We start from the raw sequence: 19,563 nt of genomic DNA, 5'->3' as shown, positions 1-19,563 counted from the left end.
CATCCCAGCTTGGCTCTTCAGCAATGTGTTGCCTGGTAAACCAGGGGCGTGTCCAAGGCACGAGGTACATCTGCCCGTCTCCGTCCAACGGCTTCTGCTGTATGTACTACGCTGGTGATTCCCCATCTTGGAAGATGCAAAGACGCGGGACCCACTTCTGAGACCCTGTTACATTCCCGCAAAGGTACTGGGACTGAGTTACTGGGCGCCAACCTCTCAGAAGGACCCCAGTTTGGATCTCGGTGGCTGTCAAGTGGTCTAATGAGACCGCCCATATTCATTGCAGAACAAAGAGCATGTTGAACACTGTTTTTACCTGTAATCTTTGAAAGTCATAATTCGAAAAGTATTACTTACATTTTTATCATTAGGATCTTGTTTTGTTGATAGTACAATAACCTATTTTTATAAGCCTGTGTGGAATCTTTTTGTGGTGTATTCATTGGGTTACTGTGTGTGTGTGTTGCACAAATACTTTACACATCACCTCTTTAGTTGAGCCTGACTGCTCTGTGCCAAGCTACCAGAGGGTTAGCACAGGTAAAAATTCAGTGTGTATCTTACTTACCCTGACTAGAGTGGAGGTTCCTACCTGGCCTGGGCACATACCCAGCTAACCACGAATCCCATGTCTAACATACAGTGACATTGTTTTGTGCTTAATGGCAAGTTTTTCAAAATAACACTTCGCTTTAATAGACCTGAATTGTGATGCACCAGTTTGTGTAAATCCTTTGGCACAACATCCCTAATCATAATAGGAAAATTCCGGACTTTGTGAACTTTGCTAGTAGCATTGTCCATAAGAACGATTTTGTGCTCAAAACCATTGAGTTTGCCTAACTTGTTGCAAAAAACTGATAGCAGTTTCCTAAACATTTTGTTACCAATGGCTGTTCCTTCATCAACGACCAACACTTGTTCCTGAACAATATGTAACTCAGTTTTGATCAAACCACCCCATTTATGGTGGTCCGTTCTTAGCCACAAATAATTTCCCTTGGGCATTCCTTTTTTTAAAATTTAAATGTCAGCCATCTAAACCCCAACATGTCAATTTCTTCCCCCCCCCCCCCTATATCCTTCAAGTTGTCAAGTTGTGTGTGTGGTTCTATCAGTTTGCTCCCAACATTTTTAAAAAATGATGAGTTCCACATATCCTCATTAATAATGGTCTACAGTGAATCAGATTCTACATATATTTTCACATGTACACCACCAACGGTCATACAACATTCCTGTTTGTTTTTACACAAAGCATCATTAATATTCGAAACAAAGTTGTTGCCAACATTCATCACCAAATCGTCACCCGTTTCAATAGGCTGCAAATCGTTATTATCGCCCTCCCTGCCATCATTCGTGCATTTAATGAGCACAATCCTTTTCCTACAAACGTTTGTGAAATTCCCAATGATATCGCAATTCCCATATTTTTGTTTGGCTGCAGGACAATTTTTACTATATACTAGATGATCCTTACTGTCACAGTGGTAACACCTAGCCTGTTCCTTCAGTTTCAATTTGCCTTCGTAAAACTTTGGAGTTGCCATTTTTATCAACACTAGCTGTCACTCTGCCAAATACCTCCAGATCACTCACATCCTGTTTAAGAGCTATATCCCATCTACCCAAAATGTCTGCCTTGTGGACTATGGCAAGCGGTATCACCATTGTCACGGAGACATTCCTTACTAGCTGGATTACAAGCATGCATACCCACTAGATCTCTGATCAAATAGTCATGCAGATTACCAAGTTTGCAGTCCATGGCTATCATTTTATTTCTACAGCATACTTTTTTTTCTTTTTTTCCCATCCAGCCAGCAGTACATATCACTAAAATGCAGCACATTTTGCATGAAAAGAGCGTTATACACCACATGAAATTACAATCTGTTTCGTATACATGTCTTACATCACTTTCTAGTCCCTCTTCCCCCCCCCCCCAGTAGATGGCAACCTGTTTCAACATAGGTCCCACATCCGTTCTTATTTCCAACAACCCTCCATGCATAAGTCTCTTCTCTAGTTTGGGTGCCAGTCCTGCTGGTTTGTTAACATATGGTCTGGTAGGTCAACCTGTGGGGTCGGGCTCTAAATGTGACTGTAAATATTGGACCAGTGGCTCCCAGAAATCCCTGGGCCTGGAGGCTTGAGGGATATCTTATATGTAGGTCTCTAATGTCTCCTTGCAATACGTCATATCTGTGATCCAGTCTTTTAGTCTTGGGGGTCTTTTGCTTCCCCATCGCATAGCTACCCTCTACTGTTTAACATCTATGTTACCCCACTTGCACAGGTGGTAAGATCCTTTGGCCTGGACGTGCTGTCATATGCTGATGACACACAGATCTTGGTATCCATCACCCAGCCAGTCTGTGAGATCGCCTCCAAGTTTAGAGCTTGTATGGAGGCAGTCTCCAATTGGATGACAGGTAATTTCTTAAAATTGAACGGTGAAAAAACCGAAGTTATGGTCTTCGGAGGGAGCCAAGATCTCTGGTCAAAGGACTGGTGGCCTCCATCCCTGGGAGATTGCCCGACTCCCACCCCTATTGCTAAGAACCTTGGAGTACAAATTGATCCCGCCCTTTCCTTCGACCCCCAGGTAAATAGGACAGTGTCTACTTGCTGTGGCACCATCAGAATCTTAAAGAAAATTGTCCCTTACCTGTCCTTGGCAGCCCGGAAACAAGCAACAGCTGGCCTAGTACTATCGAGGCTAGATTATTGTAATGCCCTTTATGGTGGCATCAATAAAGGCTCTATCCATCGCCTCCAAATGGTGCAAAATGCTGCAGCCAGATTGGTTCTAAGCCTCCCTAGGAGGACATCTGCAACAATGGCCAGAAGGGACCTTCACTGGCTTCCGATTCCATCTAGGATCTCTTTCAAAATTCTCTGTCTGGCCCATGGTGCTATCCATGGCTCAGGATCTGAAAGCATTAGATCTCTTCTGTGTGCCTACACCCCCACTAGAACGCTCCGTTCATCTTCAAAGAATAGGCTGGTAGTCCCTAGGTTTGCTAAGGTTAGATGGGGAGGTAGAGCCTTTTCCACCTTGGCTCCCAAACTGTGGAACTCCCTTCCCCTTGAGCTCACCAGTCAATCCTCCTTGACAATTTTCAAAAAACTTCTCAAAACCTGGCTTTTCTCTCAAGCATATTAGATTCTTGCTCTCTCAAATGGCCTTTGGTCTACCTATCTGGAGTTTGGACTTTCTATGTCTGTTCGTATTGCGCCTTGATGCCCCTTGGGGCTAAGTTTTGCGCGGTATAAAAACGCCATTCATTCATTCATTCATAGCTATACGTCTCTTAGCAAGCAGTAATGCAACTGCCAGAAATTTCCTGCGCCCGGCATGTTTGATTTTCCTGGCTTCCAGTAAACACAGCACTGGAGTGTTGGGGATCTGTTCCGCCAGCATCTCAGTTAGTGTGGTTGTGACATCACTCCAATATGTCTGCAATTGGGGGCATGACCATGCCATATGTAACAAGTCAGCACTTGGTTCCCTGCATCTCTGGCAATTGCCCGTCTCTCTAAGACCAAATGTATGTAGCTTAGCCGGTGTGTGGTATAGTTGGTGGAGGAACTTAAAAGGAATAATTTGCAGGTTGCAATTAAGGAGAGTAAGTTGTGTACAGCTGTACTGCCAATCATTTTCATCTATTGTCTCGCCCAGTGCTATTTCCAATCTGCTCGCCGCGACATTTGGCATCTCAGTTTGTTCTTGCTGGGCTGTGTTGTATAAGCGTGTCACTAAGATTTTACGTGTAGGTGCTGTTAATAGTGTCTGTAATGTGTCCAATTGCATGGGTTCTTCTGGAAATGTATTGTATAGGGCCCTAATTGCTGTACGTAATCTCAAATATGCAAATTTCTTCAAGGGGGACTGATGTGCACAGAGTGAGGGATCCGCTAACTCAATTAATTTATTATGCGGAAACATATTGCCCATAGTCGTCAGTACCATCTCAGCCAGCAGCGAGTGCATTTTTTTTCCTGCGTGACAGAAAGCTTGGGGTGCCGCGCCGAAGGTAACGCCCATGCATAGATTGGGAGTTTATAAGCTCTGTGTGCCAGTGCGTGCCACGCCCTGGAGGTACACTGAGCTGTTTGTATTGTGTCCCTTGGCGTATACGTCATCGTATCCGCTATGAGAGCAGACAGTGGCCTGGGATGTACACTATCTGTTTCTACCGCAATGTGTGGGATATGCGCGTGAGGTTTTGTCCAATAATGGGCATGTTGAGTCTGCGCATAGAGGAAGTACAATTGGAAGTCTGGCGTCTCTAAACCCCCTAGGTGATATGGTTGGGTCAGAGTCTTCCAACTAGTCTTGGCTTGTTTTCCTGCCCATGTTAATCTTTGTAGAATGGAGCGTATTCAGACAAAAAATGCCTTATTTAACCATATGTTCCAGAACAGGTATAGGAACCTAGGCAGTATAATCATTTTCTGTAAAGATATCCTATCTGCCATGGAGAAAGGCATCTTAATCCATTTATCCACCTGTTCTTCCAGTCTCACCAGCGCTCTGCGGAAATTCTCTCTGACCACTACTTCTGGATCGCTGTGTATCCAGATTCCTAGATATTTCAATGGGTCAGTTTGCCATTTTAGAGGGAATTCCAGAGTAGGTTCAGGGGTGTCTGCAGTTAGGGGTATCACAAGTGATTTATCCCAATTAATGCGAAGGCCTGAATATTGCTCATACAGAATATACTCTCTTATTAGTGGATTTAAATTCTCATTAGGGTGTGTGGTGTAAAGTACCATGTCGTCTGCATAGAGCGCTATCCCGATAGGTCGGAGGTCACATTGTAGGGCAGCTTCGAAGTGTTTCTGTCTAATTTTGCAAGCCAGTGGTTCCAGAATTAGCGCAAAAAACATTGGTGACAAGGGACAACCTTGTCTGGTTCCCCGTGTTATCTTTATCGGGCTTGACGTGTTTCCGTTTATCCGAACCTGCACTTTAGGTGCTGCATATAGCAGTGATATCCATTTGAGAAATGGTTCCGGGAACCCCATCCTTCGACTAGTGACAAACATTAAGTCCCACTCCACGGAATCAAATGCCTTGGCTGCGTCTAATAACAGCTGCAGCTGCTGGTGTCTCCGGGTCCAACTGGTGGTATAACGCGAATATTGTGAGTGGTGGATCATGTGGGCATGAAGCCTGCTTGATCCAGCAGCACCAGGTTGTACAGTAACAGTTGTATTATGGTCGCTATTATTTTTGCCAGTATTTTGGCGTCTATATTTATCAGAGATAACGGACTGTACGATTCACATTCGGTAAGATCTTTACCCAGTTTTGGTAGCGCTATCAGGAGAGCCTCATTTAAGCATGCCAGGAGTATGCTCTCCCCGTAAGCTTCCCCATACAACTCGGCTAGATGCGGTATCAGTAGGTCTCGAAATTCTTTATAAAATTCTCCTGGGAGGCCATCAAGGCCTGGAGCTTTATTATTTAGAAGAGAATTAATGGCATCTACAATTTCATCTTTTGTGATATGGTGGCAGAAGTATTCTCTGTGCGTGTCTGATAACCACGCAAGAGCCACATCATCTAGATATTCATATATGTCAGGTGTAGGAACCGTTGCTCGGGCAGTGTACAGTTGAGCATAGTATTTAGAGAAACAATCTAGAATAGCTGGAGTATCATATACCGATTGACGCTGGGCAATTTGGATCTGTGTAATGTACGCCGCAGTGTGGGTAGGTCAGAGTTTGTACGACAATGCCCTGCCAGGTCTCCCACCCTCTACGTAATTTCTAGCCGTATGTTTGCGTGATAAGTATTTTATCTCATAGTCCGCAAATTCGTTATATTGATCTATTTGGGACCTGATTTCAGCCAGTAGTGTTTTATCTTGGGTGTCTGCAAACTCCCGCTCAAGTCTTGTGATGTCAGCTTCCGTCCGGGTCAGTTGTTGTTGGATATCCCTCAGAATACCTGCGTGTTTACTAATGCAGTGCCCCCTGATAGTGAACTTGAAAGCCTCCCACAGTGTCCTTGTGCTTATAACTGTGCCTGCATTCTGTTGCATTGTGTTCAAAATAGTCTATTATGACCTGCCTCAGTTCCTCTCGAAACACCTGATCCTGAAGCGCTGATTGCCTCAGCCTCCATTTGAATTGCCTCGGGGTGTGTGTTGGGATCGCCAATCGGAGTCGCACTGGGGCATGGTCTGAAAGAGTTTTAGGTAAGTGTTCTATGGCGACAGTCCAGGTGCACACTTCTTGAGTTGCTAGCCAGTAGTCAAGTCTAGACCATGTGAAGTGTGAAAGTGAGAAACATGTGCCTTCTCTACATCCCGGGTTCCTTAGCCTCCATATATCCGCCATGTCCCAGTTCGCCATTCCCTCCCATAACATTTTAGACGACTGTTTTCCATATCTGTCATTCCAGTTGACCGTTCTAGCGTGGCGTCTAAGTAAAATCTTGCCCCACAATATGTTTGTGGGCTGTAAATCACGTAATTGTTTCCAAATATGTGCGTAAACAGAAGGGTCATCGTATTCGGTCCATACACGTTGACAATCGTTATAAGAGCATGACCCCCCTCCCATATGAGGAATAAGGCGATGAGGCTTTATATGTAGCCCAGCGGGCCCCTATCCTCTGCTCTCTGAGATTTGTTAGGTGTGTCTCATGTAAGCAAGCCACGTCCACCTTGTGTCTATCCAAATATTCAATTACTTTGCGTACTTTCTGTGGGTTGTGAAGTCCTCTGACATTCCAGGTCAGGAACGTCAGTGTTCTATGCTGATTCATAGTTCTGGGCATCGGTCTTGTCTCTGCTAGTTGTCCTATTGTGATGTGCGAAATGTCCCATGGTATCTTTCATGTGTGTGTCTACTGTCATACTGCTGGTTGGAGATTTTTGCTTAACCCCCATATCCTCCCACCCCATCTTTCCCTTACCAGTGGAGACAATCCCATCAAATACAGAAAACATAATCACATAGAAAAAATCAAGAGAAAAGAAAACAATAAATAACTAATGTGGTTCACACCTAGGGGGTCGGAGCTGCCTCCCCCGTTTCTTGTGACAGGTGCCACATGGGTAGACGCCCAGTCATCACAAGTTACAGAACTCAACAGTTTACTTCAATGTGTAAAGCATTATGTGAAGAACAACATTCGAAACAGAGATCCTTAACTGCAAGCATATCTATAATACATGCATTCCTGACAATCACAAGTGAGGTATAAACATAGAAATATTGTCAAGCGACTTATCTGGACATGCAATATAGAGTCCGTTGTGCATATAAACCCTCCTCAGAGGGCTCCACGATGATACCGCCTCAAGAAGAGTATTCGCACTTCAAAGTTCCAGGGTGACCAGTACCTCGCCCATTCTATGAATATGCAATGTACACTCATTCAACGTCCGATGTAGTCGATTGGTCGCCCTGCTCTCCTCTCGGCGACCTTCTCCTCGCCTTCGCCTGCCCTTTCTGTTGTAAAAACTTCATGACTTCCTGTGGATCAGTGTAAATCCGTGATCATCCGTCGTCTGTGATTTTAAGTCGTGCTGGGTGCAGCATGGCATATGGGATGCTTAAGTCCCACAGTTTTTGTTTCGCCGTGCCGAACTTCTTCCATGCTTCCTGCACTGACGCCGTAAGGTCCGGATACAGGGAGATGTCCATTCTTTTGTGGGTTAGTGTGCCAAGTTCTCTGGCCTTCTATCCACTCCTGCATTTGTTGACCCAGTAATATCTTCAGAATTTAGGTTTAGCGAGTTGCTTGCAGAACGCCGCACCTCTTGACCGTTAGTTGACTCCTAACTTTAGGACTCCTAAACTGAGAAAAATCCTAACTTTAAGACTTTCGGGATTCACAGAAGGCATTTAGGAGTCCTAAAGTTAAGAGTCCTAACTTCTGTGAATACCAAAATGAGTAAGTGCCTTCTTTGAATACCAAAATGAGTAAGTGCCTTCTGTGAATACCAAAATGGTAGTAAGTTTAGGATTTTGTCTTAAGTTAGTTCTGTGAATCAGGCCCTTAATATGGATTCCTAATTCACTTAAAGATACAACGATACAAATTCATAAAAAAGTGTCAGAGCAAGGTGCAGAATTTGAGTTAAAAGGGTGCTGAAGTCACCATATAAAATGCGCAATTTCTTTTGAACTGATGTGCAGAACTTCCCAATCCCTCTTCAAAAAGAAATAACAGTTCTCTGAGCTGGGATCATGATTTCACACTTGCATAGATTTACAGAATTTTAGGAAAAGTGTATAAATTTATGAATTGGTGAAAATCTTAGCTAGTTCCAGAGTGCTGCTGTATCGTACCGTGCCTCTTCTTCCTCGTCCTTGTGTTACTGAGTCTTAGATTTCTGCCACTTGACCTTCACCTATGGACCTTACCTTGAGAGTCACATTTTGATGAACAGCGTCTCTCCCTTTAAGAAGACTATCTTTAGAGGGAGCAATTTCATTGGCAATTGCTGAAAAGATGTAATTATACAACATTTAGTCAATCCACAGAGTCCAGGTAATAAGTACTATTTCATCGTTCGGGAGGGGGCATAACTTTATGGCTGTACATTTTCGAGTCTAAAACAATAGAGGAAACGTAGAGGTACTGATAGAATCACCCTCCTGGCAAAATTGAATAAACAAAGAGATTCTATCAATGGGGGTAGTGATTGTTTTTTTGATTTTGTATTTACTGTGTCTAGTGAGATACTAGGCTCTCTCTTAGATCTGGAAAGATGAGAGCACTATGTGCTTTTTTGAATACCCCTCACACAATAAAAAGTCCTTTAGTGTCATGCTTCATCATGGGGGTCTTCCCGTCCCTCTACGGGGCGGGGCGGGGTGCGACCTACGAGCTACGCGGGAGCACTCAGTTTTTGTGACAGAAGGCTATGTGTCAGTGCAGGAGGTGTCAGTGAAGTGTAGGGACCTAATATGTGGGTGTGAAGAAGAATAAAAAGGTTAAAAATTCCCTGGCTAGTAGAAAAAATATATTTTATTCGCTTCTCTGGCTGGGAACGGTAAGAAGGGGGTTTTGAGGTAGAGCAATAGCTTGCTTGCTGGTCGACATGTTTCATAAGCAGTCCCCTACTGCTTACTCATCAGGACCATCTAATGGTCCCTACTACACAATGCTCGGTCCTAAAATAGTAAGCCTAAAGTCCTACAAACAAGCAGCAAAAATAGACTGCCTATTTGAGCTTCAGGGCATGAGCTGGCCCTAGTGAAGCGGGGTAAAATGACCAGTATTGTCAAAAATATTGACCTATTGCGGTCTTATTCCAACAAATGTTCCAAGCCTCATGAGCTTGCAGTCGAAGGGTATTCAACGCGGTAATTTTTTCTACTAGCCAGGGAATAAGACCCAGTGCTTTCAGGTGGTCTAAGACAGAGGATACCCTGGGATCATCTTTGTCTGCCCATGTATTGGCATCATCCATGTGGTCTTCTTGTTCGTCGAAATCATTTACCAAGAATGATCTATTGATGATTCAATGATATGCGTCATTTATACATGATCAGTGCCTCTGCTCCTCTGAAAGCTAGAATCACCTTGTGGTAGAATTAACAGTATAAGTCAAAATCATCTCTACACTTACAACAAACATTGGCTTCAGTTCCTTGTGGTGCACCTTTGGAACACGTTCATCTCTTCCAGAGGATGTACATGTGGTTTTCAGTCACCTAGGTTTAGATCCGGCCCCAGCTCTTGGATAAATACAGGTTGTTCATGTTAGTAAATGTCAAAGATATGCCTGAGAAGGCCAGGTAGACATATTGTCAGTGTTACTGGTTGAGCTCTGTATTTCTGTAACATAACATTAATTAACATTACGCAACTCAGTACTTCTCGTTATGCGTTTACCCGGTTTTAGCACCGGTTGATGCGCAGGACAGGCAATCTTTGCAAGAAAAGTTGAAGGGTTTTATTACAGAATTAAAAAATAAGGCAAAAAAGAGTTAATGGAATGTAGACTCTCAAATGCAGAGGTATAAAGTGAATGTAAAAAACAGAAATTATTCTAAGTCCCAAATGAGCAGCACAATTAGAAGGAAAACGGACAGCATCCCTAGCAGAACAGCAGGGAAGCTTTCAGGAACTTTTTCTGGCTCGACCCCTTAATCAAGGTTTTTTTTAATACTTTGTTCTTGCATATAAAATAACAGCATTTGCAGACTCACTGAGGTGTGAGCAAATCAGAGCTCATAAAAACTAAACGTCATATTACCTGAACACCCAAGCAGTATCCTTCTACATGAATTATTCAGCACCATTTATGCTACTGTCACCCTGAGATGCTTGGACAAAACATGATGCATTAACAATAAAGTGTTATGTGAATGAATAGGACACAGTGAACGAACGGAAGGACCTTTGTGACGGTTTCAAATTGTGGCTGACCTGGAGAAAAGTTAATTGAGAGCAGAATAACAATAACAGTGGAAATAAAGCAGTACATTTCAGCTGGATTGTGTGCTGTGGAGTTTGTGAGGAGATAAGGTGGTGGGGAGAAAGCAGGATAGGGACAGAGATGACATACATCTTGGACAAAATGGTGTTTACACTGGATTTATGGCTTAGCCAACACATATCAGATAAATGTACTTCTACATTTCAGAAAAAAGTTGTTCCAAAAGCAACAGCACTATTACCGAATATACATGCACACATGTAAAATCCAGTGTGAAAATGCATTCTATATATTATTAATGATGCACAAAAAAATAAGCCCAGAAAAATCTTTCACACTTCTTCACCTTTTAGCACCTCGTTGTGGAGGCCTGTAATTCTCAATGGAGCAGGTAGTGACTACAAAGCTGTCATGTTTTCCTAAAAGATTTTGGCTGTTGAAAGCAGTAGAAATATTTGAATATAATATAATGTAATATAATATAATATAATTTGCATGACAAAAACTGATACAATATTAGCAAGGTAAGTAGATGTGGAGTTAAGGACAGTAAATATTTACTTAACTTGATGATGTAGAAGTAGGCGTTTGAGAAGATGCAATATTTCTATAGGTTCATATTGTTGACCTCGCTATAGCAACCTAAAATCCTTTGGGGGGAAACTGTGAGGGAGAATGAGGGAGGACATAGTGAATCGGTCTTGGAATTAATGATACCTGCAGCCATTCTTCATTCCTCATGAGATTCTCAAGTTATAACATGGAATCCCCGTGAAGTCCACACCACTAGAAATGATGAGGCCCCAAATTTACTAAACATCCTGATTCCTTAATATGAGCTCTATGCATATCTTCTCCTGTTGATTTTTTAGCAAATCTAGCAAACCAGCATGACTTGTCACTGTGTTAGATGGCGTCTAACTATTGGCTCAAGTGCAACAGGAGTTAATAATGCTCACATTCATTTACTATTGTATGGCTAGTAAAGTTGCTCTTCTGAGATGAGGTGGTGTTCATAGTTCAGGTCAGGCATATATGCAAACAATATATATCTATCTATCTATATATCTATATATCTATATATATATCTCTCTCTCTCTCTCTCTCTCTCTATATATATATATATATATATATATAATTCACTGAAAAAACCATAGGTTATAGACCATATATAGTTAGGAATTCGCATTTACAAAACCTTATTTTACTCACACAAAACCATTGAAATTCCATATATAGTTAGTTGCACTAACTATATATCGCGCACCCGCAATCCACTGCTGATGATGTCACATATTACATCATTCATGACATGGTCAGTGACATCACTCATGACATCACTGATGACATCTCAAATGACATCACTGATGACATCACTGATGACAACATCCAGTGACTGTATGTTTCTGTAAAGTTAAAATATGTCTTACATATTGAAGAATGAGTGGATGTATAAGTGTCTGGATGAAGGATTTAGTAGGTGCATGACTGACTGTATGAGTGAGTGATTAAATGTGTCTCACTGAGTGCATGGGTTAGTGACTAAACTATCTTAATTTGTGCATCATTATGTCTGTTGTTTTGTAAACTGTTGCATGTGTTGATAAGTAGCTATATGAGTAACTATATGGGTTATTGATTGGTTGCCCAAGTATTTTTATGGGAGACTGAGTGTGTGTGTGGGTGGCTGGGAGGTGTATGACTCTGTGCATAGATGTGTGAGCAGTTGATTCACTAGATGTATGGTTTCAAAAGTGCATGTGGAAACAGCTGTATGGGCGGTTGACTGTGTGCATGAGTGTATTGGTGAGTGAATGGATATCTCAGTGCTACATGTCAAAGTAAGTACATATGTAAAACACAGTACATGTGAGAGTTGACATATATAAATAACTGTGCATAAGAGCCAGTGAATGTATGAGTGGCTGTATGGATCATTGTGAACTTGTATCAGGGATTGTATAAGAGAGTAAATATGTGTTAGTATATGTTTGAATAAGTAAAGTTTGTATAACTGTATAGTTGAGGAAATGGAGGTGTGATTGATTCTTTGCATGACTGACTAGGTGTGTGAGTAACTCCATGGATGAGTGACAGTCTGTGAGTGTCTGTTTACACTGATTGTATCTAAGGTTATATTAGAGTCTGAAGAGGTTCATCGTATTATCACATGAATGATATCATCAGTGATGTGATCAGTAATGTCAAATGTGATGTCATCAGTGATGTCATTTGAGATGTCATCAGTGATGTCATTTGAGATGTCATCAGTGATGTCATCAGTGATGTCACTGACCATGTCATGAATGATGTAATATGTGACATCATCAGCAGTGGATTGCGGGTGCGCGATATATAGTTAGTGCAACTAACTATATATGGAATTTCAATGGTTTTGTGTGAGTAAAATAAGGTTTTGTAAATGCGAATTCCTAACTATATATGGTCTATAACCTATGGTTTTTTCAGTGAATTTTCAAGGTTTTGTAAATGCTAATTCCTAACTATATATGGTCTATAGCCTATGGTTTTTTCAGTGAATATATATATATATATATACATACATATATAAACATATATCATCTGTATATCTATATAAATACAAACATAAATGCATGCATACATATACTTATATGCATACAGATGCATGTTATTTACATGAAAGTTGAAAAAACACTAATAAAAGCAAAGCTTAAAAGCCACCTCATTACAAACAGAATGGCTTTAACTTAAACGAGGGCGAGATCTATTGCATTTTCAATGCTTGTTTACTTTGTTTCCATCAAGAAGGCATTCAGATGTGTCACACATTTGCCATAAATTCTGAATGTTAGCACTCTAGTTGCACATTAGATCACTGTAGTAAAGCTACTGCTCACCAGGGATGTCTGCTGCTGGTATTCAAAGTGCATGTTTCAGTCTGCATGTCAGAATTTTTTTAATGAAATAGAAGAGGATTTGAGAAGTCACTCAAAATGATCCCTAATTTTTCTTTCTGAAGCACTAATCATACTTTCTATGGCAAAATTACCCCCCTCATGTTGTTCCTTTTTAAATTGAGTGTTTTCAGACTTACCACTTAATTCCAATCAAGATGGCTTCTGGTGTGCCATACTTTTGTCATAAGTAAGACTGTTAGCGCTCTAGTTGTTCTTTAGAACACTCTGGGACATTCTGTCATTGAGCTATACTTGGGGTACATCTGGGTGATATTTGGGCTACATTTAGGCTCTTTTGTCTCTGGTGGCCATCTTGGGAGACTGTATGTCAGAATTTTTTAATGAAATTGAAGAGGGTTTGAGAAGTCACTCAAAATGTGCCCTAATTTTTCTTTCTGCAGCACTAATCATAATTCATATGGCAAAATATACCCCCTCATTTTGTTCCTTTTTAAATTAAATGTTTTAAGAGTTACCACTTTATTCCAATCAAGATGGCTTCAGGTGTGCCATACCTTTGTAATAAGTAGGACTGTTAGCGCTCTAGTTGTTCTTTAGAACACTCTGGGACATTCTGTCATTGGGCTATACTTGGGCTACATCTAGGTGATATTTGGGCTACATTTGGGCTCTTTTGTCTCTGGTGGCCATTTTGGGAGACTGCATGTCAGAATTTTTTAATGAAATAGAAGAGGATTTGAAAAGTCACTCAAAATGTGCCCTAATTTTTCTTTCTGCAGCACTAATAATACCTTCTATTGCATAATATACCCCCTCATTCTGTTCCTTTTTAAATTAAATGTTTTAAGAGTTACCACTTTATTCCCATCACGATGGCTCCAGGTGTGCTATACCTTTGTAATAAGTAGGACTGTTAGCGCTCTAGTTGTTCTTTAGAACACTCTGGGACATTCTGTCATTGGGCTATACTTGGGCTACATCTGGGTGATATTTGGGCTACATTTGGGCTCTTTTGTGTCTGGTGGCCATTTTGGGAGACTGCATGTCAGAATGTTTTAATGAAATAGAAAAGGATTTGAGAAGTCACTCAAAATGTGCCCTAATTTTTCATTCTGCAGCACTAATCATACTTTCTATGGCAAAATATACCCCCTCATGTTGTTTCTTTTTAAATTAAATGTTTTAAGAGTTACCACTTTATTCCAATCAAGATGGCTTCAGGTGTGCCATACCTTTGTAATAAGTAGGACTGTTAGCGCTCTAGTTGTTCTTTAGAACACTCTGGGACATTCTGTCATTGGGCTATACTTGGGCTACATCTGGGTGATATTTGGGCTACATTTGGGCTCTTTTGTCTCTGGTGGCCATTTTGGGAGACTGCATGTCAGAATGTTTTAATGAAATAGAAAAGGATTTGAGAAGTCACTCAAAATGTGGCCTAATTTTTCATTCTGCAGCACTAATCATACTTTCTATGGCAAAATATACCCCCTCATGTTGTTTCTTTTTAAATTAAATGTTTTAAGAGTTACCACTTTATTCCAATCAAGATGGCTTCAGGTGTGCCATACCTTTGTAATAAGTAGGACTGTTAGCGCTCTAGTTGTTCTTTAGAACACTCTGGGACATTCTGTCATTGGGCTATACTTGGGCTACATCTGGGTGATATTTGGGCTACATTTGGGCTCTTTTGTCTCTGGTGGCCATTTTGGGAGACTGCATGTCAGAATGTTTTAATGAAATAGAAAAGGATTTGAGAAGTCACTCAAAATGTGCCCTAATGTTTCATTCTGCAGCACTAATCATACTTTCTATGGCAAAATATACCCCCTCATGTTGTTTCTTTTTAAACTAAATGTTTTAAGAGTTACCACTTTATTCCAATCAAGATGGCTTCAGGTGTGCCATACCTTTGTAATAAGTAGGACTGTTAGCGCTCTAGTTGTTCTTTAGAACACTCTAGGAGGCTGCAGTAGAACACAAAGGAATCAACTGACAGTCTCTGTCCTTGTTGGATGTACATGTTTTACTGAGAATGTCAGACTTCATTTTCACATGACTGAGAAAGATAATGTGAATTTACAGAAAATATGCTTTCAGTTTAGCTTATAGATCCCCTTCCAAACCACTGTGGGAAAATCATGAGATATTAGTTTTCTTTCAAACAATATTCATGATATCACAGCAGAAGGTTTTTTCACATGGTAAAATCACCTTAGAACCCACCACAATTCCTAAAACGAGTATGGTACCATCAACAAATGATTTATAATGTAACTAAAGTCCTAAAACCCTCTATTAACTACAATGCTTTTTAATGAGGTGCTATCATGTATATTGGTCCCAAGATGGCTGCCAACACTTCTTGGATGAAGTGCTGACAGCCAATCAGATCAGATGTGTGGTTAGGCTCCGCCCAGATATATATCTTTTTTTGAACCTAAATTACTCAAAATCCACTGGAGCACATATATTGAGACCTAGCAAAGGCACATCGGGCTAACAGTCCCTACAATTTTGCCAAGTTTCGTGCAAATCCATTCAGCCGTTCGAGCTAAAAGTGAGGCCAACCGCCCTATGGAAATTAACATGGGAAAAACGCGTTTTGGGACCCCCCTTTTTTCTCGGCCCCCCCCCTTGATAAAACCCCCCCCAAATTGTCAGGGGCTGCTCAGAAACAAAATGTTCCATTTTCCTGAAAATTTCAGCCAATTCCGTCCACAAACGCCAAAGTTATTAGACATAGAATTTTCAAAAATCCCATAGAGAAAAAATCCTAACTATATATACCTACTGGCGACCGCCAGTAGGTAATATATATATATATATATATATATATATATAGATGTATATAGATATATATACACATATATATTATCCACAAGTTTGCCGACTATATATTATATACATATTTTTTTGCATGATTTATTTACATACTAGTTTTGTTTAGAGCGAACTAGGTCTAGGGACTTTAGTCAGAGCGATGTAAACAGAAAAGTATATATATAAATTATACACAGTGAAAAGAAATGCATGGATCAGCAGTGCTGGCGTAGAAAGGAGATATCTAAGGAGAAGAAGGAGAAACATGCATGCATAGAGAGGAAAGAAGAGTGGGACAGAGAAAACAGACATGCAGTATTGGCACAGACTCAGAGAGTTATGGATAAAGGTGGTAACTAAAACGTTGTTTAAAACCTGATTGAAACAATCTACCTAGAAGTGTGGACCAAAGCAGTGAAGAAAGAAAGATAAAAATGTAGGAGAATGATAGGGAAGATAAAAATCGGGTGAAATGTTAACACACATTTTCGGGTGAATGCTAACTTACACATTCACACACTCACACTCCTCGCACTCACAACACCCTTGCATTACGTGACTGAAGACTCACCGAGACTCCCAAAGTTCACACATGCTCCTCAGCTCCAATCTTGCAGACTCGTTCATCATACTTACCACATTTCCTTATACTTAGATCTTGGTGTAGTAAGATCCTAAATAACCAATCATTTCACTGCTCCTATGTTCCGGATATCTGTGCTTCTTTTTAACAAAGGTATCTGAATCCCTTGAGTTTATTCACTTTTAAGACTCTTCATTATCTTGCTTCTCCTCTTTGTGCAACTCAACTTCACAATTGACCCCTGTCACTTTTCTTACTGTCCCCTTGAAGCACGATGGCATTGAAGAGCAGCAGGCCTGGTACGTGGAGGAGGTATCTATAACTAACACGCACAGGGAAAAAACGTGGACCTTCCCTTGTCGGCAGTGGTTCTCGCTGTACCACACCGACTGCCAGCTCAGCCGTACATTTACACCGGGGAGCAAGATGTCTCTTACAGAGTTCAGCGGTAAACAACAAGAGCACACCGGTGAGTGGAAATTTGGGAGCAGAGTCTAGCAGTTTTCATCGTGCGAGATATTTGACATTTGGAATTTTGGTTGGATGCACTTCTCGGCTCTTGGGTGTCCAGTACTTGTCAGTGTAGGTATTTCTATTAATGAGATATACATCAAGGCTTATGGTCCTCTTGTTAGTGGATCACTTCAAAATGGAAAATGATGCAGGGTGATGATCCCCTTCTCTGTTGAAATGCTCAGTCAAAACCACAGACCAGCTATGGCCGTCCATAGCTGGCTGTGGAGAAACCACAGATAGCTGTGGCTTGTCGATGAACATGCATGGGGGTGACCACTCTTGAACATACATTGTTCTAAATTCTTCCATTGGAAAACATTAAAATCGAACATATGGAAGACTATAGAGATACACATATCAATTCTACTGTTTGTTGATGTGATCCTGAGATATCTGGCATAAAAATTGATTGGTTTGGTCATTTGCGATGTATATATATATATATATATATATATATATATATATATATATATATATATATATATAAAAAGATAATCATGAAAGAGTGGCCTATAGTGATGACCGATAATATTCTTAATGAGGTATATGTAAACAAACCTAACTTCACATTCCGTAAGGCACATTCCATGAGAACAGATCTAGTCAAGACTAGCCCAGAACTATACACCAAAGAACGGCTTCTTTAAGTGTAGCTCGTGTAGGGCCTGCAGATTTGGTTCTAATACAACCACATACACCAATGCATTTTCAGATACCCCTATTAAAATCAGGGGGCACTACACGTGCAAAACGGAATTAGCCGTGTATGTGTTGTTATGCATTTGTGGCCTCAAATGCTTAGGCAGCACAAAGCTACCGGTACAGGCTAGAATACTGCAGCACCTGAGGGCCACGGTCAATTCTGACCCAACTTACCCAGTGGCCAGACATGTAAAAAGTGAACATGACAATAACGTAAATGTTTTGCAGTATTTTGTGATAGATAGCGTTCCGTTAAATAAAAGAGGTGGTGATAGAGAGAAACAGTTGTGCCGATTAGAAACAAGGTATATAGTGGAAGTGGAGACAAAGACCTCCCGGCTGGGAGTTCACATAGCACTTTATTACACAATAAGGAGATTATTTTGCACTATCTTCAGTCGTCTAATGGAGTTGTAGTACAAATATGCAATATTGTTATTCAGGTTTATATGAACAAATGGTTTTACTGACAACGTGAATAATGCGCAGGTGATTTTGAATGATGTTTTTATTAACATTATGTATAATATGTAAATAATTTTTGTATTGGTACAGTAAGATGAATTATTCCCAATTGGTAAATTCGATATATATTTAATTATGTATTTAATGAATTTATATGAAATGTGCTTGGTTTTTAAAAAAAATCAAAAGTATTATTTAAGCACAGGGGGATTTTTGACAGTAACCGTAATGAAGGGGTCTGTCTTTGCATTACAAGTTTGTCAGTATCTACATGCCTGAAGGAGTCTGTCCTCGATTACTATGATTCCGTGATAACTGGGGATTGGTGGTGCTGTTATTTAAAAATTACGGGGATTGTGAGCACTTGTTACCAGCGAGCAAGGCGACAGGGATCGCCGAAACGCGTTTGGTTGAGCACGGCAATGCACTGATTAATGAAAAAATAAAGAATATCAGCGGCTGCTGAAAAGAAGGAAGAGTCCGTCTCTCTCGTTTTTTGGTGCGTGCAAGCGGCGCTGAGGGTGGAAACTGGATATATATATATATATATATATTACTGAGAGAGAGAGAGAGAGAGAGAGAAAACAACTTGTAAAAATAGAAACAGTAACAAGAAATACACTCGTAACTTGTGGCAGTTCTCTTTATACTTCTGAAATTTCATTGTGTAAAAAAGACTTAAAGAAAAAGGCGTTCACAACTTGTGGCAAGTGTAGAAGTTCTAAAGAAAATATGATTCCAAAAATGATAAATCTTAAACGAAAGAAATCCCTTATGAATAGTGCTATTTTTGCTCAAATCAAACCGCATTTTTTCACTTTTTGAGTTTCACATGACATATTTTGTGCAACTCTAATGATATCCTATCTTCTCTCCAAGGATATTTTTTTTAATTGTCTTTTGTTTGTGCGTGCTGCATATACCATTAATTCCTATTTTAACAACCAACAGCAATTACATACATTAAAGAGGGATAGGATAGCGTGCACCTTTGCTCTTTTTTATTTATTTAGGTGCTGTGTATGTGCTTTTCCTTGCTGTTTGTGCAGTACAACCACTGTATATTTGAGCCAGGGTTGCAGAGCTGCTTAGTCTTGAATCCACCACATATCTCTTTCTCAAACACCTTACACTTTCTGTGTCTATCTCTGGA

At 40.6% G+C, this 19,563-nt stretch overlaps 1 protein-coding gene across 1 annotated transcript in view; it reads left to right on the top strand.

Annotated features, from left to right (window-relative positions):
- The window catches only part of LOXHD1 (lipoxygenase homology PLAT domains 1), a 1,115,079-nt gene that overhangs the window by 144,294 nt on the left and 951,222 nt on the right, over positions 1-19,563 (top strand). The window contains exon 7 of the mRNA XM_086960347.1: positions 16,998-17,196. Within this exon, the coding sequence (XP_086816473.1) occupies positions 16,998-17,196 (199 nt within the window). The remainder of the gene's footprint in view (positions 1-16,997; positions 17,197-19,563) is intronic.

The sequence above is a fragment of the Lissotriton vulgaris genome, chromosome 3_1 (genome assembly GCF_964263255.1).
Source record: "Lissotriton vulgaris chromosome 3_1, aLisVul1.2, whole genome shotgun sequence".
Classification (NCBI taxonomy): Eukaryota; Metazoa; Chordata; class Amphibia; order Caudata; family Salamandridae; genus Lissotriton; species Lissotriton vulgaris.
The sequence above is the reverse complement of the archived record's forward strand: the minus strand, read 5'-3'. Positions and strand labels throughout refer to the sequence as shown.